This window comes from Budorcas taxicolor, chromosome 18, assembly GCF_023091745.1.
Source record: "Budorcas taxicolor isolate Tak-1 chromosome 18, Takin1.1, whole genome shotgun sequence".
Taxonomy (NCBI): Eukaryota; Metazoa; Chordata; class Mammalia; order Artiodactyla; family Bovidae; genus Budorcas; species Budorcas taxicolor.
Window position 1 is genome coordinate 3,376,636 of NC_068927.1, and position 27,375 is coordinate 3,404,010.

The 27,375-nt window shown below is 40.1% G+C and overlaps 2 protein-coding genes and 2 non-coding genes across 4 annotated transcripts in view; 1 reads left to right on the forward strand and 3 right to left on the reverse strand.

Moving 5' to 3' along the window:
- The window catches only part of SF3B3 (splicing factor 3b subunit 3), a 39,020-nt gene extending 14,493 nt beyond the window's left edge, over nucleotides 1-24,527 (reverse strand). The window contains exons 1-14 of the mRNA XM_052655681.1: nucleotides 24,409-24,527; nucleotides 21,149-21,286; nucleotides 19,672-19,998; nucleotides 18,542-18,714; nucleotides 17,827-17,968; nucleotides 15,637-15,749; nucleotides 14,064-14,201; nucleotides 13,171-13,274; nucleotides 10,323-10,488; nucleotides 9,718-9,813; nucleotides 7,357-7,429; nucleotides 1,392-1,543; nucleotides 932-1,087; nucleotides 37-192 (exon numbers count right to left, since the gene is read on the reverse strand). Coding sequence (XP_052511641.1) covers nucleotides 37-192; nucleotides 932-1,087; nucleotides 1,392-1,543; nucleotides 7,357-7,429; nucleotides 9,718-9,813; nucleotides 10,323-10,488; nucleotides 13,171-13,274; nucleotides 14,064-14,201; nucleotides 15,637-15,749; nucleotides 17,827-17,968; nucleotides 18,542-18,714; nucleotides 19,672-19,998; nucleotides 21,149-21,218 — 1,866 coding nt within the window. The 5' untranslated portion in view covers nucleotides 21,219-21,286; nucleotides 24,409-24,527. The remainder of the gene's footprint in view (nucleotides 1-36; nucleotides 193-931; nucleotides 1,088-1,391; nucleotides 1,544-7,356; nucleotides 7,430-9,717; nucleotides 9,814-10,322; nucleotides 10,489-13,170; nucleotides 13,275-14,063; nucleotides 14,202-15,636; nucleotides 15,750-17,826; nucleotides 17,969-18,541; nucleotides 18,715-19,671; nucleotides 19,999-21,148; nucleotides 21,287-24,408) is intronic.
- On the reverse strand, nucleotides 14,450-14,540 carry LOC128064228 (small nucleolar RNA SNORD111). The gene has a single exon (XR_008200949.1). It is a non-coding gene; the product is annotated as a small nucleolar RNA SNORD111 (small nucleolar RNA).
- Nucleotides 19,309-19,388, reverse strand: LOC128064229 (small nucleolar RNA SNORD111). Its single transcript, XR_008200950.1, has one exon. It is a non-coding gene; the product is annotated as a small nucleolar RNA SNORD111 (small nucleolar RNA).
- A 272-nt stretch (nucleotides 24,528-24,799) lies between the features above and the next one.
- The window catches only part of COG4 (component of oligomeric golgi complex 4), a 28,318-nt gene continuing 25,742 nt past the window's right edge, over nucleotides 24,800-27,375 (forward strand). Inside the window, exons 1-2 of the mRNA XM_052655388.1 lie at nucleotides 24,800-24,970; nucleotides 27,261-27,343. Of these exons, the coding sequence (XP_052511348.1) occupies nucleotides 24,800-24,970; nucleotides 27,261-27,343 (254 nt within the window). The remainder of the gene's footprint in view (nucleotides 24,971-27,260; nucleotides 27,344-27,375) is intronic.

Genomic DNA, 27,375 nt, shown 5'->3' on the forward strand with positions numbered 1-27,375 from the left:
AACCGGAAGATCCTTGAAATTGAGGGTGACACTCACTGAGGGGTCCAAGGAGATGATCCTGACAGTGTTGTCCACTAGCCCCACAGCCAGAAAGCGAGACCGCTGCTCTCCAGGGGGCACATTGGCCAGACTCATGCATACCACATCTGCTGACATCTCCTTCCGCTCCGTGTACTCGTTCAGCTGTCCTGACTACAGGATTGAAGACAGAGAGAGGTCACAGACCACGCCACCCCGTCCCCAACTCCTGAGCCTGGAGAAGAAAGGGGGCTTGCTAAATAAGTTCTTTTTTGCTTCCTCTCACTCTTACTATCATCGACGACCAAAAATTTCTCAACTTGAGTTTCCAAGACTGAACTCTACAGGCTAATGGCAAGCAAAATTACTGACAAGATAATAAAGAGACCTTTGACAAGTATAATGCACCACAAATTTCCTAAGCCAACCTAACTCTTAGGAAATGAAAATATATCACTGTTTATCTGTTCATAAAAAGACTCATAGGTGAAACAGAATTCAAATATGGCAGTTAGAGACAAAACATTTCAATATAGGTATAGTTACACTATATAAGTTGGTCACATCCAGAGATTTCTTGAGAGTATAATTAAATATACCTATCCTTCCATATATAAAAGTAAAACAAAATTTTCTGAAACTGAATCAGATTGCAGAAATTAAACACATAGCAAATATCTGGTGGAAAATAGTGTGAAGGTCAGAAAAAGCATTTCATTGCCAAGACGGCATTTCATAACTCCAGTTTAAGAATTAAAGACATGAAAATGTATCCCCTCCAACTCCTAGTAAGGGACTTTCCCTCCTCATTGCTCTGTCTTGTGAATATGTAATCTAGACACCTGGACTGCAGCTCCCGTCTTCACCTCTGAACCCTACACTAAGTCCCACAGTGAACGGTAAAATAACATACGGGATCCATTTCAAAATAGACCAGCTCTCCTCCTGTTAGGGCGATCACCACTTGTCGCTGGTTGACTGCACATTTCACAATTGTTTTCTTCCCAGGAGTCTTCCACTCATTGACTCGCTTGTCTGCTCGGATGTGCCGAATCCCATCAGGATACACCTAGAGACAGTAAAAGAAAACCCCTGCCTTTAGCCATTTAGTGATTAGTGATCACAAGCATGACCCTCATACCATCGGATCTGTCAGATCTGGAGGCACTGCATTTGAAGCACCAGTTGGGTCCATGACAAAAAGAGTTCAGGGGTCCCAGGCAAAGTTTACTTCAAAAAAGTTCATGTTTCGCAGCATTAGTTTCAAAGAAGTTCAAAGCTCATTAATGTGAAGCCAGCAACCAACACCACAATGAAGTCAGAGAAAGGACGAAGTACGGGAAGCAGGTAAGTGGCTCTCTGAGAATCCTCACCTGTACCAAGGCATCATCTCCTAGCAAGGAGCAGGACAAGGTAGGGGTGGTGCCCAGAAACCCGGAGTCCGTCACTTCTTCTACAGTCTCTCCGATGGACAACACCAGTGTGGCATTCACGAAGGACACAATGATATAGGCATCAAACTCATCTGAAAAGCAGAGAGAAGAAGTTGGTTAGCTAAGAATTCATTAGCTACAAACCCAAATGAGACACACTAAGCATTCTCTTCAGAAGCGTTCCAAGGCACTTCTTCTATGTGGAGTCATCACACTCATGTGGCAAACAGCGTAGGATGATCCAAAAGATGATTAATGGTCGTAACAGCCTACAGATACACTTTGCTTCCTTAAATGGCTGAACAGTTAATACAATACACATGCCCTCATCTAATACCTTGCAAAATTAATATTTTCCCGAGAACTTTGCTAGAAAAATGCAAGAGGACCAAGTAACAGGAAATTTTGAATACTACAATATTTTTGTATTCAGAATTTTTGTATTCAATTCATTATATATTGAAGGTAGAGCTTCTTTCAGATGCCAGTCACAATCCATTAACAAATACTCCCTATAACCAAAAAATGTCTCCCTCTTTTTCTTAAAGAATCTTAGATAGGAACATATAAGACCTAATGAACAAAACAGTGACTATTTTAGTCTCCATGAGACTAAGTCATTCTAGGATATGGAGTTGGAAACTGAGAATCCTAGGATGCCCCAATAGGAATGATGTAAGAACACTGGATAACCAGGAAGAGGGGCAGTGGTGGGGGGAGGTAGCTTATATTGTCAGCCCTTGACCTCTCTAGCGTTTCATATTTAAAATCCTAATGGTTCAGTGGTCACACGCAATCCAATTAGAATCTGCTTTCCATTTAATAAAATGTATTTGGATAAATAAATACCAATCAGTTTTGAAAAGAGGTCAGAGGCATATAAGCAACCCCAAAAGTTTCTCATGTACATCCCATAGTTAAAAGCTATTTCCTACACATTCCACCCCATAACATAAAACAATTTCTGTGTCTCCCATATCTAGAACAATGTTTGGCATAAAGCTTGATAAATGCTGAATAAATGTACATTCATTTTTTTGAAAGATGAATTGAGATTTTCCAATATTTTAATTTTCTGTTCCATTTCCCTCTTCCTGCGCCCTTCACACAGAAAACAGGCAAGCGAGGGACAGAATGCCAAGCAGGCAAGGTAGTAGACTGGGGTGGCTAACTCACTGTTAGCAGAAGCAGTGAAAACTTGCTGAAGCCCTTGTCAGAGCCCAATACCACAGGCCTGGTCCATCCTACTCACATCAAGGACACAGTTTGGATTCTGATTGCTCCAAAGGTGGTTCTGCTTAACTACGATTACTCAGTAAGTTCAGGAGAATAGTGTTCTTTACGAAAGGGGCCAGATGCAAATGAATTAGGTTGGCCAAAAAAATTCATTCAGGTTTTTCAGTAATATCTTACAGAAAAATCTGAACAAACTTTTGACCAACCTAGTATTGCTGGTGTGACCTATAGTAGCATTCTGAATTAGCAGGATGTAAAATCAATCTCATGATGTACTCTGCATAGAAGTTAAATAAGCAGGGTGACAATATACAGCCTTGACGTACTCCTTTTCCTATTTGGAACCGGTCTGTTGTTCCATGTCCAGGTCTAACTGTTGCTTCCTGACCTGCATATAGGTTTCTCAAGAGGCAGGTCAGGTCTGATATCCCCAACTCTTGAAGAATTTTCCACAGTGTATTGTGATCCACAGTCAAAGGCTTTGGCATAGTCAATAAAGCAGAAATAGATGTTTTTCTGGAACTCTCTTGCTTTTTCGATGATCCAGCGGATGTTGGCAATTTGATCTCTGGTTCCTCTGCCTTTTCTAAAACCAGCTTGAATATCTGGAAGTTCACGGTTCCAGAATTGACGCTTTCGAACTGTGGTGTTGGAGAAAACTCTTGAGAGTCCCTTGACTGCAAGGAGATCCAACCAGTCCATCTTAAAGGAGATCAGTCCTGGGTGTTCATTGGAAGGACTGATGCTGAAGCTGAAACTCCAATACTTTGGCCACCTCATGTGAAGAGTTGACTCATTGGTAAAGACCCTGATGCTGGGAGGGATTGGGGGCAGGAGGAGAAGGGGACAACAAAGGATGAGATGGCTGGATGGCATCATCGATTCGATGGACATGAGTTTGAGTGAACTCCGGGAGTTGGTGATGGACAGGGAGGCCTGGCGTGCTGTGATTCATGGGGTCACAAAGAGTCAGACACAACTGAGCGACTGAACTGAACTGAACTGAAAATCAATCTAGTAGATGGCAATCAGCATTTTAAAATATAAATATATAGAAATAAATATAATTTATAATTTATTAAGGGTTGAGTACTGTCCTGCAAAACTTTTGCTTCAATTAATAACATGTGTGCACTGAATGAGTGGCTGAAAGGCAAGAATCAAAGATCTTTCCCAATGGGTATAATCTTAATGGCTATACCAGGAATCCAGAGGAATGGTTCAATTTCCAAATCACATGAAGTAACACTGGACAAGCAGATAACTGGTTTTAGATTATTTCACATGCCTGGGGACGCCTTATAAAATTGCTCTGTAAAACTGTACTGTTCATCATCTTAAAATACTGAGCACAGACAGGCCATCCTTGAAGTGGATGTCTTAACAGCTTACAATAAAACCACCATCAGTCTCCAAGCAACACCAAACTTGAAAGCTTTACTCCAGCTCTATTTTTAAACTAGAAATCTCTGGTGTAAAAGTTAACAGGAATTGCTTAATTTTAACATTATATAAATAGTGTCCTTTCCCACGTTCTCAACACTGAAACCCTCTATCTCAAAAGCTATGCCAGAGCAAATTAAAGCCAAACAATAAAGGGCTAAAACTGGGCAGGATTTCAGCTTCTTCCTTCAGTCAAAGGAGGAGGGTCTCCAGAAGAGAAACCACACATTTTTAACCTACATGCAGAGACTGAGGGGAGGGGCGAAAAGCAGCAGCCTGCGTCCTTATCTTCCCCCCTGACTCAAGGCCTCAGACTGCTCAGGTATAAAAATAAAGAGATGCTCGGTGGTCTAGGTCTTATGTTTGCTGGGCAGTTCAACAAGCAGCAGAGCAATGACTGCTATCTGAAAGCTGCAAATATCCACTTCCCTATGAATATTAAGCACACTGAGATGTCTACCCTTTCCATTCTATGACCAGGAGAACCAGAAGCAGATAGCAGCTCTTGGGTCCTAGGCAGGTTTTAGGTTAAAAGTTAGACTTGAGAACGAAATAAAGATTCAGTCAAGGCACACGCCAATGAACTATGAAGTCTATGCTGCCTTCTTCCTGAGGTTTCAAGTTTCATATGAAACATTCTTAGTTCCTATCTCACTGAAGAATCTACTAGAGTATGAGACTGCATCTGTCTCAGGTAAGCAGGACTTCTGTCTCAGCACTGCAGAAGCAGCCCACGCAAGAGGGGATGTGCCCTTCTTTCTCTTGCCCTAGTATCTCAGGCTCAACAAAGCCCACTCCAAGAGGAAGACTGAGTGACCACCGAGATGCCCGAGGCCTTCAATATCTCATTCTCACTCCATATTCAAACTCCTCAGTATTTGTCTTGCCTCAGCACAGGCCTCACTAGACTCAAAAGAAAAAAGCGGGGGCTTGCTCCAGGGCCCAATCTTTCAGTTACAAATGGAACATATAAAAACATCAAGGGAGAGTATGAAGTTAAGATTTTCTAGCTATAGGCCCTTTCGGCTTAATGGGAAGCAAACTAATCCTGTGTTCTATATTCTGTGGGAGAAAGTGACTCCTAACTCAGACTGTTTAACACACTGGCAGATGGGAGTGCACTACCATAGTGCACATGGACAGCAAGCTGCAAAGTTCCCCTCTGAGAGATGCTATCAGGGCAGCCTCAGAATTCTGCGCAACTCCCTCTCCCTGGGTGAACTCTCAGACCCCACGGTAGACCCTAGCGATAGGTACACACCTGTGGTGATCAGCACCTTCACCAGCCACCTGTGGAAGAGAAAAAAAGGCTTGGTATTGGTAGTGTGCATCACCAAGTACCAGCCAAGGTTAGTAGTTGCCTGGAAGACTGCATGCCACGTCCACATGTGTGGACAGGTGGAACAGTAACTTAGGAAATCTGGAAAGAGAATGAACCGAGAACTTGACCTCTTTTATGGGTGAAAACCCAAATTATAGTTCCTAAAGAGTAAAATTTATCAGGATTTAATAATTTCCTAGATTTTGGTATTTAGAGGAGAAAACATTTTAGCTACAATATACCACTTATCACTAACTTATCAAACATCACCCCCAAAGCCTTTCCTGATTCTCAAACACATGCCTCTTCCCTCTCCTCTAACCCCGCCTGGCAACACACACGTGCCTTTCATCATATCAGAACACACCTTAGTTTTGTATACTTCTTTTTTAGATGACACATGCTCTGAGAATAGAATCCTATCTTAATTACAAGGCAGCAGGATGAGAATACTGAACTTGTCCTAGAAAACCAACATGACCCAGACTCACTCAGTCAAATGGACACTGGGTTGAGATTCGAGAGAGAAAGCTTTCAGTCTCTATTACCTATGTGCTCTATCTTGAGACAGTCAACAACTGCGATTTTCAGCCTTCTTCAAAAAAATGAAGAATAACTTTCCTGCAAATCTAAATCGATTTTACAATAAAGTTTAATAAGTTAAAACAAAAAACAGACCAAAAAAAGGAGCACACTAGGTTTTATCACAAAAGCTCTTTCTAATTCAAACAGGAGGCCTGGCGTGCTGCGATTCATGGGGTCGCAAAGAGCTGGACATGACTGAGCGACTCAACTGAACTGAACTGAGGCAATTTTCAAGAGCCTTCGTATCAACCAGCCCCCAAGCTAAAGGTGAACATCAATACTGACCACTTTATGACCACTTTATGAAGACAATACCAAAACTGGGGAAATCTTTTAAAACCAATCATCCAATAAATACCTTCTCAGCTAAAATGAACCTACTGATTTCCTATTCACTTTTTTCTTTCTACTCAGAGAGGATTCCAATGCCCACATGAAGATAAAATTCACTGTGTATTCTATTAATAGAAAGAGGTTTCCCTCCTACACATTTCCCAGCTCCCTTAAACTGGTTCCATACAACCAAAACATCTAAAAAGCAGGAAGATTTCCAGCTGTTTTCTTGAAAAAGATTTGTATTCTGGCCAGTTTCACATTCCTGAGGGAACAAGAGGAAAGTGAGGTCTAGGAATAGAAATGACCTACAACCCCAAAGAATCAAAGGGAAAACGAGAACTGAGTTTTCTTTCTAAGGGACTGAAATTCCACTGTCACAGGACTTTCCTGCTATTGCACTGATATGCATTTTCACATAACTTTCAAAGTTTTAGGGTGAGGTGACCATTTTTATTCAGGAGCTCAGACTTCCTCTTTCTCCCATCCCTCCTTTTCCACTCACCCTAAAATTCTGCTTCAATCAACCTCCACTTCCCTTAAACACAACTACTACACCTATTGAACAGAACAGTAACAAGCCTCTTAATATCCAGAATACCTTCAATTTCACTGTGATTTCAACACAACAGGAGAAAACATCGTAGAAGAAGCAAAAACTTTTCCTTCTACATTCCTCTAACACATATGGAAAGACTACCTTAATGATGAATATAGTCAAAGAACCGACATATGCCAGCTCTATCTATGATACTGAAGTGTGTATGCACTGAGGATGAACAGCCACCCTGTGTGCCTCTTACCCATGTGTACAAAATGTAGTACGTGAAAGCATTGTGATTGGGAGCCTCAAAAACATGGTGTTGAGTCAAAAAAAAGTTTCTAGTATACGAAATGACATAGAAGTATTATGAATGCAGCCTCTTAAGCTTCTACTGTCAGTGGCACCTGGACCCTCATTCAGACCTCTGGGAAAGGGCCGCTTACCTTCAATGTGCCGACGCACTGTCCAGACAGCATTGGGGTTGCCGGGTAGCTCTGAGACAGCCATTTCTGATACCTGACAGGAAAGGAGAGAAACCACAGACCCACTGAGCGTGAAACGCAGCTCCTTGTTTACAATCACACTAGATAATACAGTCCCTATAATATAGCAGTGCTCACAGTGTACACTGGATTAAAACACTGGAACCAACTAGTCAAACAGAACATTAAGAACCAAAAGGCTAGAGGTACTGTCAATTCCCAAAACTGACTTCAGCAAGCAGTGATGGAACATCTAGGATAGCTGCTGCAGCCAAGGCCAAATGCTTCCTTTTGAGTATAACATGCCTGCATCCTCCACAAAAAGCAAGCATTTGGGAATGAAACAGTCCATCTCAATTAGCATCCTTTCCTTTCCTTTGCTCCCTTAAGGCGAAATTCCACATCTCTTCACCAAACAATTCAAATACCACATCCTTTAGAAAAAAAATCTTCCCTGTTTTCTGAGCTGGCAGTCATCTCTCCCTCCTGTAAGTTCTCATAGGAATCACAATCATCACCGCTTAGGATACTTATCTGAAAGTAATCTGAGGAACTGTTTTGTCCTTCCTACTTGATTTTTATGCCCCTTAATGTCACAGTCAAGACTCCTCTGAATGTCATATAGACTTTCAAATGAGAATAAATAAAATATGTAAGATAAACACAAAATGATCCAGAGGAGAAAACAAGGTGTGGACTAAACATTAACTGTCTATAATATCCTTGCAATTTTTCTGTAAATCTAAGACCACCTAAGATAAAAATTTTATTAAATATTTTAAAATGACCTAGAGATAAAAAGCAAGGCGGCCTATCATATTGTGCAATTGAACAGTGAGCTACATTTTACAGGAAGGACTCAAGAATACATATGAAAGGCATTTTATTTTATCCTTTTGTTGGTTTATCCAGGTAATGGTAGCAGGAGTACCTGATCATGGTACAGGAGAATCTTGGGAAACTTCACAATCAATAAAATCTAAATGTCATGTACGCTACACTATCTGACAGTGACTCTGCTCAACTGAGACCATAATCTAGCTGAACAAGATTCAACAAACAGATACACAGGAAGAAAGCAATGTCCAGCAATTTAAAAAATATTTTTTGCATAACAGATTTTTAAAAATAGAATTAGAAAAAATTAGGAGGCAGCAGAGGACTCAAAACCAACGATTCTCCATCAGGCTCTTTCTCTCCCAACAGCGTGCACACAGTGTTAACGCATGTGTACGTTTTTTTGTGTTTGAGTGCTTACTTTCACCAGATGATCACTGGGATCCAATGAGCACCAAGTAACTTATCAAGAACTATTGGTCTAAATTAGGTTCAAGTCATTGAAATTTTGGTGACTTGATGAATATTCAGGCAGTCAAAACTTTTTAAATCCCCTGAGACAGCAATATTAATAGCTAACGTTTATTGAACAGTTACTATAAGCCAGAACTTGACCAAGTGCTTCATTTGCATTCTCATTTAATTCATACAGCAATCCTTAAGGAAGATGCTATTAAGCCCCTTTTACAGAAGAGGAAACAAAAGCTTAGTAACAATTAAGTAGAGCCAAAATTCAAAACAAAGGTCACCTTGCCTGTGTTCCAATAAAAATTTACAAAAAACAGGCAGTGGGCCTCTAAGAGCCTGGAGTTTGCCAACCCCAACTGCTAAAAGTAACTGCCATAGGAAGATTTATTTTATTCCTAACAAAATCAAGCCCAGGGCTTGCTAAAATGCATCAACACAAGAACCATGATGAGAAAAGGATATGGGATTTGAGAAGATAATTTTGAGTGTCCATTTCACCTAAAATGTCCAACAATAAAGGATTCATTAAATAAATTCTGATCCACCCACTGTGAAAGTACACTGCAAAAACATTAAAAATTGTACGACTTAAAAGCACATAGTAATAAGAAATAAACTTAGTAAGATATAAATATATATATATACTGTATTTAACATAGTTTAAAATGTAAGTATCTAAAAACTATGCAGAAAGATCAAGACTAAAATGAGGTGCAATAAAATGTGCCATGCAAGTCAGACTTCTCAACCTACCCATTGTGGCGAGTGAACCTGGAATTAACAGGTATTTTTCCCCTTTGATATCCATTTGCCAAATTTTTAAAGTGCCTATTGTGTTGACATGTTAAAGATGAGGAAACTTAAACTGTAAACTTTATGGAAACAGGTGAAGAGAAAAACATTTTTATTTCATATAAACACTGACTACATCTTTGATATCATCAGAATCAAGCCTTAGGCTGCTTTGCTAGCACTTCCCTCCAAACCCTGCCTATGATCTAGAAATGTCCATCTTACCTCAAGTCCATGCCTTAAGACTCTCAGAGACGACCGCGGCCCCCTACCGCAGGCCACATAGAGCTGGGGAGTGTCCTCGCTGGCCAGATCAGCTATCTGCACAGAGAAACGGGGAGGAGTGTGGGCCTGTGCTACTCTCCCACACACAAGCTTGATTATGCTCATAGGGACAAACCACTTTTTTAGTTTATTCGGCTTAAATATTACTACGGGCCCTGGGCACATGGAGTGAAAAAAAAGACCCAATGTCCCGAAAAGCAAGCAGTTCGAAGCAGCAAGTTTTACCAACAAAAAAAGCTTTTATCAGTTCTTTGTTTTGGTCACACAGCACGTGGGATCTTGGTTCCCTGAACAGAGATGGAACTTGTGCCCCCTGCAGTAGAAATGTAGAGTCTTAACCACTTTAAGCCCAAGGATTTATGTAAAGCTTTTTAACCCCCCAACTGCCTTCAGCTATTTTACCCTTATACCCCGGCGAGTCCACAGATATGCTGCTGAACCTCTTTAGACTATGAGGTTAATTTGAATTAAAACTTTAAACTCATTCATATTCAAAAACAGTTGGTTAGCACTGCTCATTATGTAGTGACTAGAAAGATCCTCACCTGGCAAAACAAAATGGGAGAGAGGCTGTCCAACTCATCAACCAACACAAGGTTTTTCAGTGGTCTTGGCTGAAAGAAGAATGTGTCTCCTTCTTCTAGAGGCATGGCAGATGAAAACTCAGGTTCCTCGTCGTCATCTCCAAGATGTGCGATTTGATACAAGTAACTAGGGAGAGGCAAAGATTTCAGGTAAAATGTTTTCTCTGATGTACATTATAAATATAATTAACACTTCCGTATGTTATACATGAACCAAATGAGATTAACTGTGATAACCATTTCATGATGTGTGTAAGTCAAATCACTATGCTGCACACCTTAAACTTACACAGCGCTGTATTTCAATTTTATCTCCGTAAAACTGGAAGAAAAAAAAACCCAATAAGCATTTAAAAAGTACTTCTTCTGAAGATGTCTGCCATCAACATAATGCTCATAAATCACTTTAATATTGAGTCGGCATCTACAGTTTGAGATCTCTGCTTACTGACTAGGGTTTTCTATGTCTTTAAGAACAGGGTACATACCCAGAAGAATTTAAAACAAAGACTAAAACAGATATTTGCACACCAGCGTCCAATACTGCATTACTCTCAACAGCCAAAAGGTGGAAAGAATCCAGGTGTCCATTAACAGGTAAATAACATGTGGTACATACATATAGTGGGTTATTATTCATAGATAAGAAAAATATAGAGCTGACACATGAACTCTAAAACTATGCCACATGAAGTGAGCCAGACAGAAGGGTGAACGTGTGAGTGCACTCAGGTCCCCAGTGCTGAGGGACAGGGCCATGAGGAGAGACTCCTTAATGGGCATACAGGTTCAGTCTGGAGTGATAAAAAAAAGTCTGGAAAAACAGTAGCAATGGTTATACAACACTGCAAATGTAATTAATGCCACCAAATTGAACATGTTAAAATGACAAATTTTGTTATACATATTTTACCACAAAAAGAAATAATGGGTGCTAAAAAATATGAATGTTTAAGACCTATTTATTGATAAATAATTATTCACTACTATATAAAAATACGTAACTTACAAAACACTATACATTATCGTTTTTATACAAAGATTTAAATATATATATACGCAGGTACACACACAAAAAAATGGTATCTTTGGGCAGAAGGATTACAAGAGACATTTTTGCTTATATTCACTTTCCCAACTTTTCTACAATGGAAGTTCCTTGTTAAGAAAACTTAAAAAATTAGAAATGGGTGAAAATACTTATAACAATAGGCTAAGTTGTAGAAAGTAAGACACCACAGGTATAAGCTGGGAAAAGGAGTAATAAAGACAGCTGGAGTTAGCGCCATGAGAATGAGGTAAGGACATAAAGAAAGGGAGAACTACTGTAGAAGCGGCGAGACTGGAACAGAATCACTAAGGTTTAGACAGTGTTTTCATCCTCCTCACACAGAAATAGCATTAGACAAGCCTTCTGCACGTAACGGCAAAACCTGAAAGCAAGGCCATGGCATCTCATTTCATAAGCAATCTGGAGTCTTCAATACTGGTTTTAAATTCAAGGCCAGAGTAGAGTTCAGACTTATTGAACTCGTTTGTCTGTGCTGCTGCTGCTGCTAAGTCGCTTCAGTCGTGTCCGACTCTGGGCGACCCCATAGACGGCAGCCCACCAGGCTCCCCCGTCCCTGGGATTCTCCAGGCAAGAACACTGGAGTGGGTTGCCATTTCCTTCTCCAATGCATGAAAGTGAAGTCGCTCAGTCGTGTCCGACTCTTCGCGACCCCATGGACTGCAGCCTACCAGGCTCCTCCATCCATGGGATTTTCCAGGCAAGAGTACTGGAGTGAGTGCCATCGCCTTCTCCCATTTGTCTATGAAAAGCCATCAAAGACTGTAACACAAGGATGAGGACAGCATTTCATCAGGGTTGTGTCTTGTTTGCTTGAAGACATGACCCTCTATAAAGGTTGAGTTTTACAGGACAATGAACTGCAATAAGGAATTAGGGAACTAATTCAGACTAGTACCACAAAAAAGGAATACAAAAGTAATAAACAACTTGACTTTCAAATGAAAGCTGTAGAGGACAGCAAAATCGAGACTTTACACTCAAGTTGCTGGAACTGGCCCATAAGACATTAACAGAAATAGTAAGGACGGCAAAACCAAGACATGGAAGCTACCTAAATGTCCATCGTCAGACGAATGCATAAAGATGTGGTATATATACAGAACAGAATACTACTCAGCCATAAAAAAGAACAAAATAAGCCATTTGCAACAACATGGATGCAACTGGAGATGATCATACTAAGTGAAATCAAAAGGAGAAAGACAAATGCCATGTGGTAGCATTTATGTGGAATCTAAAACTATGGCACAAATGAACCATCTATGAAACAGAAGGATAAACAACGAAGGTCCTAGCACAGAGAAGAAAATTCAGCATCCTGAGATAAACCATAATGGAAAGGAACATTAAAAAAAAAGAGAAATAGTACGGTTGGAAAGATTGGTGACATGGCTGGGAAGCTGCTGTAGGTACTAACGAGTTTCAACTTCAGACTTGTACAAGTGACATGTCTATGGAACATCTATTTAATACTAAGTAGTTCAGCAGGAATGCCCAACAAAAAGTTTAGGAGATCACTTCTAAAGCTACTTTTTGCAGCTACCCACAGGTATTGATTTAAGCCACTAAAATAGAGAAAGTCATCAAGGGAAAGAACATAAAAGGGAAGAGGGCAAAACTTTTGTTCTGAAGAACATAAAACATTCTCAGGAAAAACTACAAGGCCTTGAAACTACCTCTCTTTCACCAACTTTTATAGTAACCAGGGTGAAACGGGATAATAAAAGGACTACTCACTGGTTTCCAAATTCTGATGCTACGAAAAGGAAGCCTGTTTTAAGCACACACATGGCAGCAGCAACAGGCACAGTATCAAAATACTTGAGCCGGATCTCAGTAACCTGGAATGGAAAGAGAAAGATTCTAGTGTGCAGGCAAATGAAGCCACAACATGGAAGACAGTGCAGTATAATAGGACAATGTAATAAAAACAAAGTGGCAAAAACAAATCCTGTCCTTCACATCCACACCAGGAGTCAGTAAACTGCAGCCCGCAGGCCAGCCATGCAGCTCACATACTCCCAATGGCTGCGTCTGTGCCCAGCGGTAGAGCCAAGCAGTGGAAATGGACCACACGGCCCACAAAAGCGGAAAACGTTCACTGCCTGGCCTTAAACAGGAAAACAAAAACACGAAACTTGCCAACTCTTGAGCTAAACCAGTATCTAATTGCCCAGTGCTCAATGCTCCTCCAAGGGATAAAAGTGACAGATCTCATATACTGCCAGTTTTCAGGCAACATAGAGAGCTTTCTCTTGTCATTCACTAGAAGCGGCATTACCCATTCTCACATTGTATGTAATGAGACCAAAAACCTGTTCACCAAGGGGAGAAAATTTACATTCATATTCCAATTCCAAACTTTAAAAGCTTTAACACCTTAAGCAACTACTTTTTAAGGCATTCTGCCCCTGTTTTTTAAACTTGTAACTATCCTTTCTATCTCAGAGAGTAGTTGAAATGAACAAATGGCTTATAACACCACTCTGTAAACCTTAGATAACCATCAGTTTTCAAAATAAGGTTATTTAACTAAAATTAGGATGAAATTGTAGCAAGTTTTATCAAATTAGACTAATAACAGCTAACATGCTTTTTTATTTTTTCTCCCTCCTCCATGGTCTACTTACCATATCTTCATCTGTCTCCAAAGTGATCTTAAAGATATCTCCCTGCTCAGTTTGAGCCAAAAAGAAGAACATTGATTTGGTCTTATGGGTGGCAGAGCAGACAAAAATCATTCCTCTTTCAGGGTCATCCAGGTCATTCTAGCAAAGTCAAATACACAATCAACATCTTAGAAATTAGGATTTCTTTTCTAGAATTCAGCACCTTACCAATAAGGATCAAACAGGCCACCAAATGTCTAGAGGCACCTGGAGTCTCTCCATGCAAGCTGTGACCCAGAGCAGCTCGCCAACCACAGGATTATATAACACAATAAACAGAAATTCTTGTCTACTATAAATACATAATAAAGCTTAGGTTAAAAAAAAAAAGCCACAATTCCACTCTACAGCCTGATCAGATTAATAAGGCAAAAACTATCTCCAGAGAAAAATGTCAGAGAAGAGACATGAAATTTAAAGAATCATCATTTCAGGCTGTAAATAAGACTCTTACACGTTCACAGTACTATCCAAACCACCAACACCATCCCTCTTCTGTCTTTATCAACTTGCCAAAATCCCAAAAGGCATCCCCCTCAACTGGATTTTGTTTCTTTTTAAGTATTTCCAACATTTTGTATTTCTCTCAAAGGCAAAACATGTTTTATATTTCTTTGTAGTCCCAAAGTCAAGTACAGCACCTGGCAGTCAGGTGCTTAATAAATTTCTGATAACTAAACTTTATTACTTAACACCACTCCAAAAATTTAACTTGCTAATCTTACCAAATTTTCTAAAATTGATATAATCTTACTCAAATACCATGTACTAGATAAACTATGTCTTAAAAAGATTTAATCCCAGGACCTATAAATTAATATTAAAAAGAAAATTAATTTGGGGTGAAAAGAGAGTTTGAGGAAGCAGAGATCAATGAAGATTACCCATGTGCTGCTGATAACTGAAGCTGGGTACATAGAACTTCATTATAATCATCCCTCAACACCTGCAAGGGATTAGTTTGAGCCTCGAGGCCCCAGATACCAAAATCCACGGATACCCAAATCTCTTAAAAACAGGGTACTACAAGGAACTGTCGTAAAGTGTAATGATCCCTACAACTTATCTTCAAATGGTCTTGCCTAAAAAACACAGGTACAAAACAAAGAAAAGGCCAATGTAGCAAAGCAGTACTAGTAAGTGAATCTAAGTGAAAAGTTTATAGGAATTCACTGTTTGCTCCTTTTAGATTTTTTCTAAGCTGGAATGGGGTGGAGTAGGGGAGAATGAAAGACTATTTACCTGTAATGAATACACCTGGATTCTTCAAACTAGAAACTTTCAGGAATTGCAAATGGATAATCTTCACAGGTTCTTCAAGCATGAAAATTGTATCTGCTTTTTTAAAAACCGAAGCACAACTGACTTACAATATCATGCTAGTTTTAGGTGCACAACCCAGAACTGTGCTGATTTTCAATTTTCTTTCTCAGATTTTGTTGTGCTAAAATACTGACTTTACTAAAAACACTTAACAAAAATTAAGTTCATTTCACTACATAAATATATTCTCTCATGGTAAACAAAGACCTACCCGTCTCCTGGGAATTGGACAGCGGATATCCGGTTGGTCACCGAAGTTCTTATAGGTGATGTAGTTTTCGGAGCAGATTAGCACTCCACTTGGACCATCTGATCCCCCTGGAACTGTCAAGAGAAAACAATAACTAGTAATGATTTGACATAACTATGAATTTAACCTTCAATTCCTTCTCTCCTTCAGCACAACTTAAAGGTGCCTGAAGGGGCTAAACATTCAATGTGTTTCTTTTCCCTGAGAGTTACACTAGACAAGGATGGAACACCACTTGGGTGATCTCAGCCTGTCCAGATATCTAGTAAGGCATCTAAAAGTTTAGCTCCAAGCCAAGAACTCAGTTCTCACCTTCAGACCTATAATCCAACTGCCTAGTGGACACTCTTACATGGATATTCCATAGCAGGTTAAAAATGAACGCATTCACAAACCACTGCCAAGTTCCTTACCAAACCATTTCCTGGGTTCTCAACCTTAGAGAACACTGTCATCAACCAATCGACCAAACCATCCTTTTTGCAGCAAAAAGGATGCCATCCTTCAATTCTCTCCTCTCCCACATTGGTTCTCCCTCTTCAGCAGTCCTCATGCTGCAAACCTCTTTTGGTTTAATGGAAATGCTTCCTGACCTTACCACCTTCCATTCCATTACCAAAATGTAATCATGTGATCTTTCTAAAACATTCACCTTTAATAGGTCATTATTCTTCTGCTTCCTCCACCCCAGCTCTTCACCTCCAATGATCCAACCACAATGAGCTTTCAGTTTTCAATGAACCATGTTTTTTTCCTGCATTTGGGCTTTTGTGCATTGTTTCCTCTGCCCACAAAAGAAACTCCTCCTCCACCCTCACGGCACCTAACTCCTAACTATTCCTTAGTCCTCGGCTAAGAGCACTTCTGAAAGCTTTCTCTAATGCATTGCCTTCCTTTTCTGGTTAGGAACCCCTCCTCCATGCTGTCACGGCATGTGGCACATTCTGGTAATTTTTGTGTTACTAGTATGTATTCACCATTATACTCAATCTTGTATATAAGGAGACACCACAACAAATTTTTCACCACGCAGTCCCAGGGGCCAGCAGATTGACTTTGCACATAGTGGTCACAGAGGCTCAGTAAACATTTGTTTAATGAATGAAACCCTTGTAAATGAGAAGTATCATAATACATTATAACAAGTAATTAATATAATCTATTTTTTAAAATGCTTCTGCTTAATATATAGTCTCTTCCTAAGATTTAATACTCAAAGACAACTGCTATTTTATATTTTTTCTTCTCCAAAATCCTATCCAACAACAGATATACTTCATTTTAGACATCAAATGCAAATGACTCAAAACAGAAAGGACTGGATCACCATCTTAGATGAGCCTGATACAATTTAGATACCACAAATATAGTTGTCCTTTAGTCTTTTAATATAATGAATTAAACTAATATTGATGCTTCATGGTGAACCTCTTTGAGCTCCTACAAAAATCATACTTTGCTATGACGCATATAAAACACTGTTGAATATGATTTGCTAAAATTTAAGATTTCTGCATCTACCATCAAAGGATAACTAGGCTGTAAATATTTCTTATTACTGTCCTTCCCCAGTTTTGGTATGAAGTTATACTAAGCTCTTAAAGTGGTACATAGGTTTTTATTCTTTTTCTGATCGCTCAAGAAATTTAAGGTCCCTAAAAATTCTGGACCTTAAATCTTCTGAGGAAAATAAATTTTTGATTATTGCCCCAATTTTTTAAACAAATGTTGGTCTATTCAGGTTCTTAATTTCATCTTCTATCAATTTTGGTGACAGTTTTCAAAAATATTTCTATTTCATCTAGGCTTTCAAACTGAAGGACAGTTTTATCTTGTTTCATCCATAACATGTCTTTTCATAGAGCCAGATTCTGATTTTTGTAATGAGAGTGAAAGATTGACTACAGTCAAAACACCAGAGCAACCACCAGAAATCAATATTCCAAGCTGACTGCTCTTTTTTTCTCTATCCCATTAGAGGATAAGAGTTAACCACCACATGAATTTCTAACATCCCCAAAACACAGACAAGGCACTCAGGTTTACTATGAATAGATTATAGTTTCCAAATCCTATTAAGTAAACACTTCTAAGTTTGGGCATAAAATGGACCAAGCAAAATGGTACAAAGCAGATCAAAGAAAAAAGTACCTGTAATTAGGAAGTTTCCATGTTCCTCCAAAGGCTCACTGTATTTTCGGACTACGTGATTTAAACCAAGGTCTAATTCGTAGAAAGTAAGCGTCTGCTGGGTATTAGCTGCTGCTTCCCCAGTTGGATCATTGTCTGCTTCCTAGGTAACAGTGCACAAAGACTAATCAGTACCATAAAATCAAACTTTCAAAGCTGGAAAGTAAGAGTGGATACATGTATATGTATAACTGATTCACTTTGCTGTACACCTGAAACTAATACAACATTGTAAATCAACTATACTCCAGTAAAAATTATTTAAATAAACGAATAAAGCTGAAAAGGTCATTAAGATTCTTCCATGTCACAAACCAGGAAATAGTGGTCCACAGATGCCAAATGCTTTGCCAAAATTCACACTAAAAAATGGCAGAATGGGAGCAAGAACCCAAGTTTTCTACTTCTGGGACCAGAAAACACTGCCTTCCTCTCAAGGGAAAGAACGGCATGTCCCATCTTTCACTATCTCCCAATGAAAAAATATCCAAAACACCACTTCACCTCTTTTTTTCAGGGCGTTTCCCCAATAAATCCCTGTTTACAAGGGGGACTGTTCAAACCAGAGCAAAGGCGCTATCATGTGGTCAGGTAAATGCTGAGATGCTCCCAAGTGTTTCAGAGAGGCATTTGGAGTATAACGGTAATAAAAAAATTGTGACCAAGTAAGATATACCTCATAATCCATTTCCAGACAAGCAAACATTGGATTTTCAAATCCCACATCTACTCCAACTACGTGATACACTAAAGTGTTTGCTTTGTGAGCCTCCAGTGGAGATGAAATGGTAAGACGGGCTGCAGCATCTCTGTTCAAGATATACACCAATTTCTGTTTCTCAATGGCACCTGTGGATGGAGACAAAACACAAAAAAATTCCAGATAATGAAAAGACAGGCTACAGAACAGCTAGATTTACATCACAATTATTTTCTAAATGATAGCCAGTACTAAACTCTACAAGTGCATTAACTTAAGGTTTTGCTAACACTAAAATAGACAGGAGCTAAATTTTACCCTTCTCGTTCTAATAGAGATTTTTTTTAAATTTAGCAGTGCTGAGTCTTAGTTATGATATTCAACATCTTTGCTGCAGTAAGAGGGCCCTCTTTAGTTGTGGCATGTATACGCTTAGTTGACATGTGGGATCTACTCCCCTGACCAGGGATTGAACCCAAGTCTGCACTGGCAGCTCAGAGGCTTAGCCACTGGACTACCAGTAAAGTCCCCATAATAGGGATCTTAGTTAGTTAGTTCAGTCGCTCAGTCATGTCCGACTCTTTGCAACCCCATGCATTGCAGCACACCAGGTCTCCCTAATATCCCACTAACTTTCCAAAAATTTTTATGACAAACTAAACAAAAATTCATAAAATTGCCAGCTTTGTTCTCTGAATTAGATCTAATAATTTTGCAACTGGTCACAGAAGGTTGCCCTCTGGAAGCCTGATCAGATATGCAGAGTTTTCTTCAAGAGATTTATCAGAGAAGAGACATGAATGTAAATCATCACTTCAGGCTGATGAAAGCAACCATACTCTTTGCCTAATAATGTGAAAACTTTCAGCATAGCCTTTTTGGTACAGTTAAAGAAACCAAAAATGACCCATTCCCAACTAGATAAGAAGCAGAAAAAAGGTGTGTTACAACTTTCCCCATTGTTTTAAAAAGAGAAAGCAACTTAAACACCCAAAATGATACAAATTTTATTCAGGTGAGTGATTTCTGGGTACGCTACCAAAATCACAGCATTGCTATTCTGAACTGAGCTTAAGATCAAAAAGCCAACAGAGTAAGTCACGCACTAATCATAACAGCTCGCCCTTTGGGATCCACAGCTAAGAACTGGCCAGGAACAATGCGGCGGCATCCACTCTTGCCAAAGGTTTCTTGGTGAATCTTCTCAAACATATTCTTAGATGGCTGGTATTCCAGGATAACAATCCGACCTGAGTCACTGCCAACCACAATGTAGTCTTTCGTGCCACCTGTCAACCTAAAGGCCATGAGCGACCGGATGACACCAAATACTTCCACAGTTAGTAGAGTGTGCACTTTGCCAGTGTTGGGATCAGGGCGAAGCAGCTCCAAGATCTTTCCTCGGGAAACAACAATTTCCTGTTGTTTGGTTCCTGAAAAACACACAAAATAAAGATCATGAACAATAAGAACTAGTCCAAAAAGTAACCTTCATGGATCAAAATGCTACTACACACAAATACAACTAAATGAGTTGGAAGCTTAGTATTTTAAATTAATTTATTCTACTTTAAAAGGTCCTTTTCCTAGAATTTAAAACATTTAACAAAAGTGGTATCAAAGAAAAGCTTTTCATAAATGATCATGCAAGCTTTTTTAAAAACTTCTCTTAATTTTTCTAAGATTTGCCATCAATAAGCATAATTGGGAGTTGTCTACAAATGATATTAACGTATAACATTTAGCTTTGTAAAATTTAAAATTTCCAAAGGCTCTTTCTAGTCCATTTTAAAGACTATTGTTCTAAGAAATCATATTAACTTTTTGTGCAGTTAGATGTAGTGTCCCAAAGAACTTTCAAAATTGCTATCTAATATATGTTTATTTCTAAAAAGCTCACCTGCTTTCAAAATTGCAATCAACACCTCCAAATGCATAAACAGCCAACGTGAACCCAACTCCCCCTGCTACTCATATCCACCCTGATGAGTTGTCATCACCTTCAAATGTTGAGAATAACCAATTTCCTCCTTTCTCACACTCTCTGATCTCAAGTAACCTGCCATCAACGTTACTGTCATTTTCTCTGCCACCCAGGATGCAAACTCATATTCTTCTATCTATCCTCACCGCCCCAGCATAGGTCCTCACTATCTAATGCCTAAATGGCCTCCTACCCTACCTGATATACCACGCCTACCTATCCCAATCCATTCTCGTTTGCTCAATGCCCAATCACTTATCAAGACACCTTACTTTCTAAAAGTTCTTTGGAAATGAGAGAAGATCAATTACTTTAGAAACTGTAAAGCATCACATAAGTTACAATGTTCTCTAACAATTAAATTTTTTTTTAAAATTTGTTTTTTACAAAAAGGCTTGATGTTGAAAAACCAATCTGAAGCATAAAACTATTAATATTTAAAATGTGAAGAATTCCCTGGAAGTCCTGTAGTAAGGACTCCTCACATCCACTGCAGGGGGCACAGATTCAATTCCTGGTCAGGGAACTAAGACTCAGCAAGCCAAGAGGTGCAGTCCAAAAAAAAAAAAAAACCCACACAAAACTTTAGAGGAACTTACCAGAGAAATTGCCATGAATGGCAAAGCTGATGCCAGTGGCTCGCTGCAAGGTCAAGTTGTACAGGAACATGGCAGCAGTAACAGTGAGCCGCCCACAGCTCCACAATTCAGACCTTGGTTATGCCAAGTCAAAGCAAGCTAAGAGCACATAAAAGCAGAAAAATATCAGCTGTGAAACTGTTAACAGATATTTCTGTAAGGCAACATCTAGTGAAGACAGCAGAACCAGCAGAGTAAGGCTTCCTGCGTAACAACATACTTTCAGCAATTAAGAGTGCTTTCTACATGCAGGCACTGTGCTACTATACACTTTGCCTCTAATCTCACAAGAATATATAAAGTACATGATATTACACTAATTTTACAAGCAGGAAAATTAGGCTAAGAAAACAAACTGCTTGAGGTCACATGTAGTAAAAAACATTAGGGAGCTGTACCCTGTACCATTAATGCAACAATGTTTATTTAACTTTATTGTCATGGAAACAAACTAGGTCTACATTTACTTCCATTTGAATAAGGTCTACTTTCACATGGTTCAGAATTCAAAAGCACAGCAAAAAGCTCACTCCATCCATTCCCTAGCTATTCAGTTTTCCTTCTTGGAGGAATCAATTTCACCAAGTTATATCGTGTCTTTCCAGATATTTCCTGTATGCACAAGAAGAAACATTAATACTGTATACTATGCCTTCATTTTTAACTAAAGATCATTGTATACTCACATTATAGCACAACTGATTGTTTTTAATCATTTTACCTATCTTGGACATAGTGACAAACAAAAGACTTTCTCGTTTTTGTTTTTTTTTTTTTACAGCTATGTATTAATACAAGGATATGCATTTCATCGAATGGGTATATAAGAATTCACTTAGCTAAAACCCTACTGATGAACATTCATTCAGGTTCTTTCCAACCTCTTGCTAATATGAATACTGCTGCAAAGAAAAATCTTCATATATAAGTCATTCATATGTGCATGACTGTATTTCTAAGATTAATTCCTAGAAGTGCAATTGCTGGACTGAGAGACTTACACATTTGCAACTTTGATACATATTGACAAACTGCCTTTCAAAGAAACTCTGCCAATTTACATCCCCAGCAACGTGAGTTCCTAATTTCTACAACCAGACTTTTGCTGATCTAATAGATAAAAGTACTCACCTACATCTCTTATAGAGCTCTATATTTACATTACTAGAAACTTAAACCAGTTGCTAAGTCGTGTTCCATTCTTTGGGACCCCGTGGACTGCAGCACACCAGGCCTCCCTGTCCTTCTCTATCTTCTGGAGTTTGCTCAAACTCATGTCCTTTGAGTCAGTAATGCCAATTTTTAAATTTAAACCTACTGACCACCAAAAAACTAAAAACTGAACTGTCACTTCAGGAGGAAGCCTCTCCAAAGGAATACACAATCACAGAAAAGGACTCTTCTTATCAGATAGAACTCAAAACTGCAAACTGATGTACCTCTACCATAAAAGAATTACCAAAAACTACATCTATACACACCTACTGCTAGAAAACAAACTGACTTATTTTTCCTCACTCAAGAGACAAAAGCAAGGGATCTCGAGAAATTCAAAGTGATCACTGTGTAATTAACACACGAATCTGGTTTTGTTAAATGAGAAAAGAGAATTATGAATAAACATCCTCACAAATAATAACCATTTCTGGGCTGTGCAAGAGCAAGGGCTCTTGTCTCTCTGGGCTACCAAAGAGTGGACTCCAGTCTAGAAACAGGTCCAGAGAGATACACATTTTCCTATTTGAAACCAAGGAACATCTTTCTTGTCCTAGGATCATAGGGAAAAAAGGAAAAGGCCTGAGGTGGAATAACAGAGTTGAAAAATGACCTACAAAAAGAAAAACAGAGAAAAAAAACTATAGACACAAAGACATAGATACACACACTCAGAAGGCCTTAGACACTGAGAAAGTTCCAAGGAAAGTTGTGCTCAGCTAAAGGTCTGGGTGGAAAATAGAGAACATGTTGCAATTGCTGTCAATCAAAAAGTAGTAAATGTATTACCATATGTAAAATAGATAGCCCATGGGGAATTTGCTGTGTGGCTCAGGAAACTCAAACGGGCTCTGTATCAACCTAAAGGGGTGGGATGGGGAGGGAGGTTCAAAAGGAGGAGTAAAAATAAAAGACAAAAAAAAACAAAAAACAAAAGGAGGGGGCATGTGTACACCTATGGCTGATTCATGTTAAGGTTTGACAGAAAACAGCAATATTCTCTTGAGCAATTATCCTTCAGTAAAAAGTAAGTTAAAAAAAAAAAAAAGGAAATGTGATTCTCAGATACAACTTCTTCTCTTGCATCTTGCTGTGGTTCAAATAATTTAAAAATTCCCGTTATCAACGGAATTCACAGTGAAACCCCTATCATGTTGTCAATATGATCCATGTGGTAGGATTGACTGACTTAATTCAAAATATGAAATTTTTTCGAAAACAAAGAGAGGAGACCAGGGGCCATTTCTGAAACCTGGAAAAGCTCCCCCTAGGCTACCTTTCTTTCTTCATAGCTCACTGAGGAACTCGGCCTGTTTTCTAGTTGCTTTACAACTAATGCCATCCATGACTATCTTTAGAAATCACGTTGGCCAACGATTGTTATCTTGGGTAATGGAGGAAGTTCAGCCAAAATAGTATACCAGGAGCCTCTAACGGCCCAACCTTAGTATATCATTTCCCATACTAGACTGATACACGGGAATGCTGTCTGTAAACACGAGGAGACGAGCCTGTGATTGCTCCCTCCACCCCTTTTCCATGTGCCGAAAGAACATCACTGCATGAGATCACGGAAGGAAACAAGCTGCCCAAGTGCCAAAGCATAAACACGACACAGTCTTGATTTCAAAGGCTGTTTCCATTATTTACACTTTTAACGCCCAAGACCTTTCCATTCCGCCGACCTTTCCATTTCCGTGCGTCATATTTACTTTCGCAAGGGGGAGAGGTCCCTCCTGCCATTCTCACACCTTCTCCAGTGCCTAAAAGGTACGGTCTCTAGAAAGCTAATTTTGAGCCAGGCCTAGTTCCCACACTGTGAACGCAAGCGGGAGGCGATTCCCGAAAGCCGACCCGAGCATTCCCCCTCCGCCACCTCCTCGTCGTTTGCCCTTACCTCTCGGGCCTAAGCTGCCTCAAACCCCTACCAAAGGCTCGGCCCAGCTCCCTACCTAGCAGCTCTCCCTCTCCCTGGATTCAAGGAGGTCAGAAAGTTGCTTCCTTACCTTGTAGCAGGGAGGATGGCGTAGATATCCAACAGATCCTCAGTTTCCTTGAAGGCCTAAACTACACACAACGCCAACCCGCCGGCGTCCGCCATTACCTCCGAAGACTGGGACCTTCCGGTTGGCGCGCGACGGATAAAGGTCCCCACGGGCGCCTGAAGAATGTATATATAATTTTTTTAACTGCTTCTGTCTTGCTTCCACATCGCATTGAAAATTATTTAAATATTCTTTATGGCCGTTATTTTTTCCAGGAGAATATGGAATGAATTGGCTTTCTAAAGTAGACAGTTAAAAAAACAATCTACAAATTCATTAGGCACTTCCGTGGACAGCCCCAAAGACGTGCTGCGCCAACGAGGAGGGGGCCTCACGGGGCCGGAAGCGACGAATGGGGACGAAGATGGCAGACTTCGATTCCCCTCAAAAGCTGTCAGGCGTCCCTCGGCCGCCTGACGGGGTGGGAGGAGGCAGCTGCTCAGAAATCTCCACCGAGCTCATTCGCTCCCTGACCGAGCTGCAGGAGCTGGAGGCTGTGTACGAACGGCTCTGCGGCGAGGAGGTGGGGGAGCTGAGCTTTTTCTGGAAGGACGCAGAGGCAGTGGGCCTAGGAGCCGTCAGTGGGAAATTCGGACTGTGGGACGTTCTCTTCTTGCCAAGGAACCAAAAAAGCACCTACGCGAGAAGCAGGCGTGTAATTGAGTGTAGGTGGGGCGACCTGTGGAGAAGGCAGTGGCAACCCACTCCAGTACTCTTGCCTGGAAAATCCCATGGACAGAGGAGCCTGGTGGGCTGCAGTCCAAGGGGTCGCTAAGAGTCGGGCACGACTGAGCGACTTCACTTTCACTTTTCACTTTCATGCATTGGAGAAGGAAACGGCAACCCACTCCAGTGTTCTTGCCTGGAGAATCCTAGGGATGGGGGAGCCTGGGCTGCCGTCTATGGGGTCGCACAGAGTCGGACACGACTGAAGCGACTTAGCAGCAGCAGCAGCAGCGACCTGACATCTCTGTTTACTCGGTCTCACGCCCCCAAGCATGCTTTCCTGTTACCGAGGCGATCTGCCCGCACTCATCCATTGATTTCCCTGGCCCTTAATCGCCAGATTTCTCTGCTAGAGCAAAGTTAGACCTGAGGGGTTATACGCCGACTCGCTTGCTGTTCAAAATAGGAAGAAAGGCTCTCTTGCTGCGACTTAGCAGTTTAAAAGTTTTGAAATGCTCTTACCTCGTTATCTCATTTAGGCGGGAAATCATTGCAAATAAACTCGAAGCGTTTTAAGACTTCCTTCTGTTGGGAATGATTTAAGAGTGTAATTTTAGTGTTTCAGGTTAATTCAGGGCTTTATAGAAACTCAAGATTTTAAGATTCAGACACAACTGTCTAATCTTGGACAAGTCGCTTCATCCCTTGTACTTACTTAGCTCTTGTTGTTTAGTGGGTAAATCATGTGGGACTCTTTCGCAACCCTGCGGACTGTAGCCTGCCAGGCTCCTGTATCCATGGGATTTCCCAGGCAAGAATACTGGAATGGGTTACTGTTTTCTCCAGATTATCTTCCCTATCCAGTAATCGACCCCTATCTCCTGCATTGGCAGGTGGATTATTTTTGGCTGTATTGGGTGTTAAGTTACTGCCTGGGCTTTCTCTAGTTATGGTGACAGGAGTTACTCATTGTGTGGCTTCTCTTGTTGCAGAGCACAACTCTAGGGCAGGAGGGTTTGAGTAGTTGCCAGCCGGTGGGCTCTGTAGTTGAGGCTCCCAGGCTCTAGAGCACAGGCTCAGTGATTGTGGTGCATGGGCTTAGTTGCTCTGTTGCCTGTGATATCTTCCTGGATGGGGGATCTGACCCCTGTCTTCTGCATTTGCAGGCGGATTCTTTACCACTGAGCCACTAGGGAAGCTGTACTTAGCCCTGCATGATATCAGATGAGGAGTGTGGGCTTTATGCTTTCTAACATTCCTTGCAGCCTTCTTTACTTTTCTGTGTGACTTGATGTGAATACATTTTTGACTGCCAGCCAGCTTCCTTGCCAGTCAGCAGAAAGATCTAAGCTGTGATCTAATAGTTTAGTAGCTGTTCCCTAAACCAAACTTTTATAAAGGTTGAGCACAGAAGGCAGCTTCGGCCTGGAGCAGGGATGGTCATTGGTATCTCTGAGAATTTTCAAATGTTGACTTACAACAGCTCCAGCGGTTTTTAATACGTTTTTCAGCAAGATGTGCTTTGCAAAGTTCGGTACTAAGCTTGCATTCATTGAGTTAATCAATACTTTGGGGGGAAAGATTAAGTCAGTCTTACAGACAGAACAATATTGGTTTTGTGTTTGTATTTATGTATGTTATTGTTTGGCTTACCTAACATCTGTAAGGGGTGTATAGTACTGTCCCTATTTTGCAGATGAAACCCAAGCATAAGAAGATTACATTAGTTAAAGTAATTCAAAAATTGACTTGGGTGAGAGAGAATTCTATTTATTGCTTCTGAGTACTGATTATACACTAGAAGAGACTATTTATAACTGCTAGTTTAGAAGTTTCATTTCTTTATTTGAGCCTTTATATTTTAAATGCCTCCCTGTGTTAGGCACTATGCTAATGAAATTGAATAAAAGTTTATTTCGTCTCTTTGTTGTGTTCACCTCCAAGCTAGAATGAGATATGCCTACGATATCAGTTATTATGTAACGTAATAACAGCAACAATGAAGTATTATTTGTTAAAGCCCTAGGGAGCTTAATGACAGGAAAGAAGACATTTGAAATGGGATTTACTCTTCAACTAAGTAGTTAGATTAGATAACTCTTAAGGTTCTTTCTGACCATGCTAATGACAGGATGTTTCTGTTTCAGAAAGTGGTGGAGAGAGAGCTGGATGCTCTTTTGGAGCAGCAAAATACCATTGAAAGTAAAATGGTCACCCTCCACCGGATGGGGTGAGTCTTCAGTTCAGCAAGAGCTATTTTAA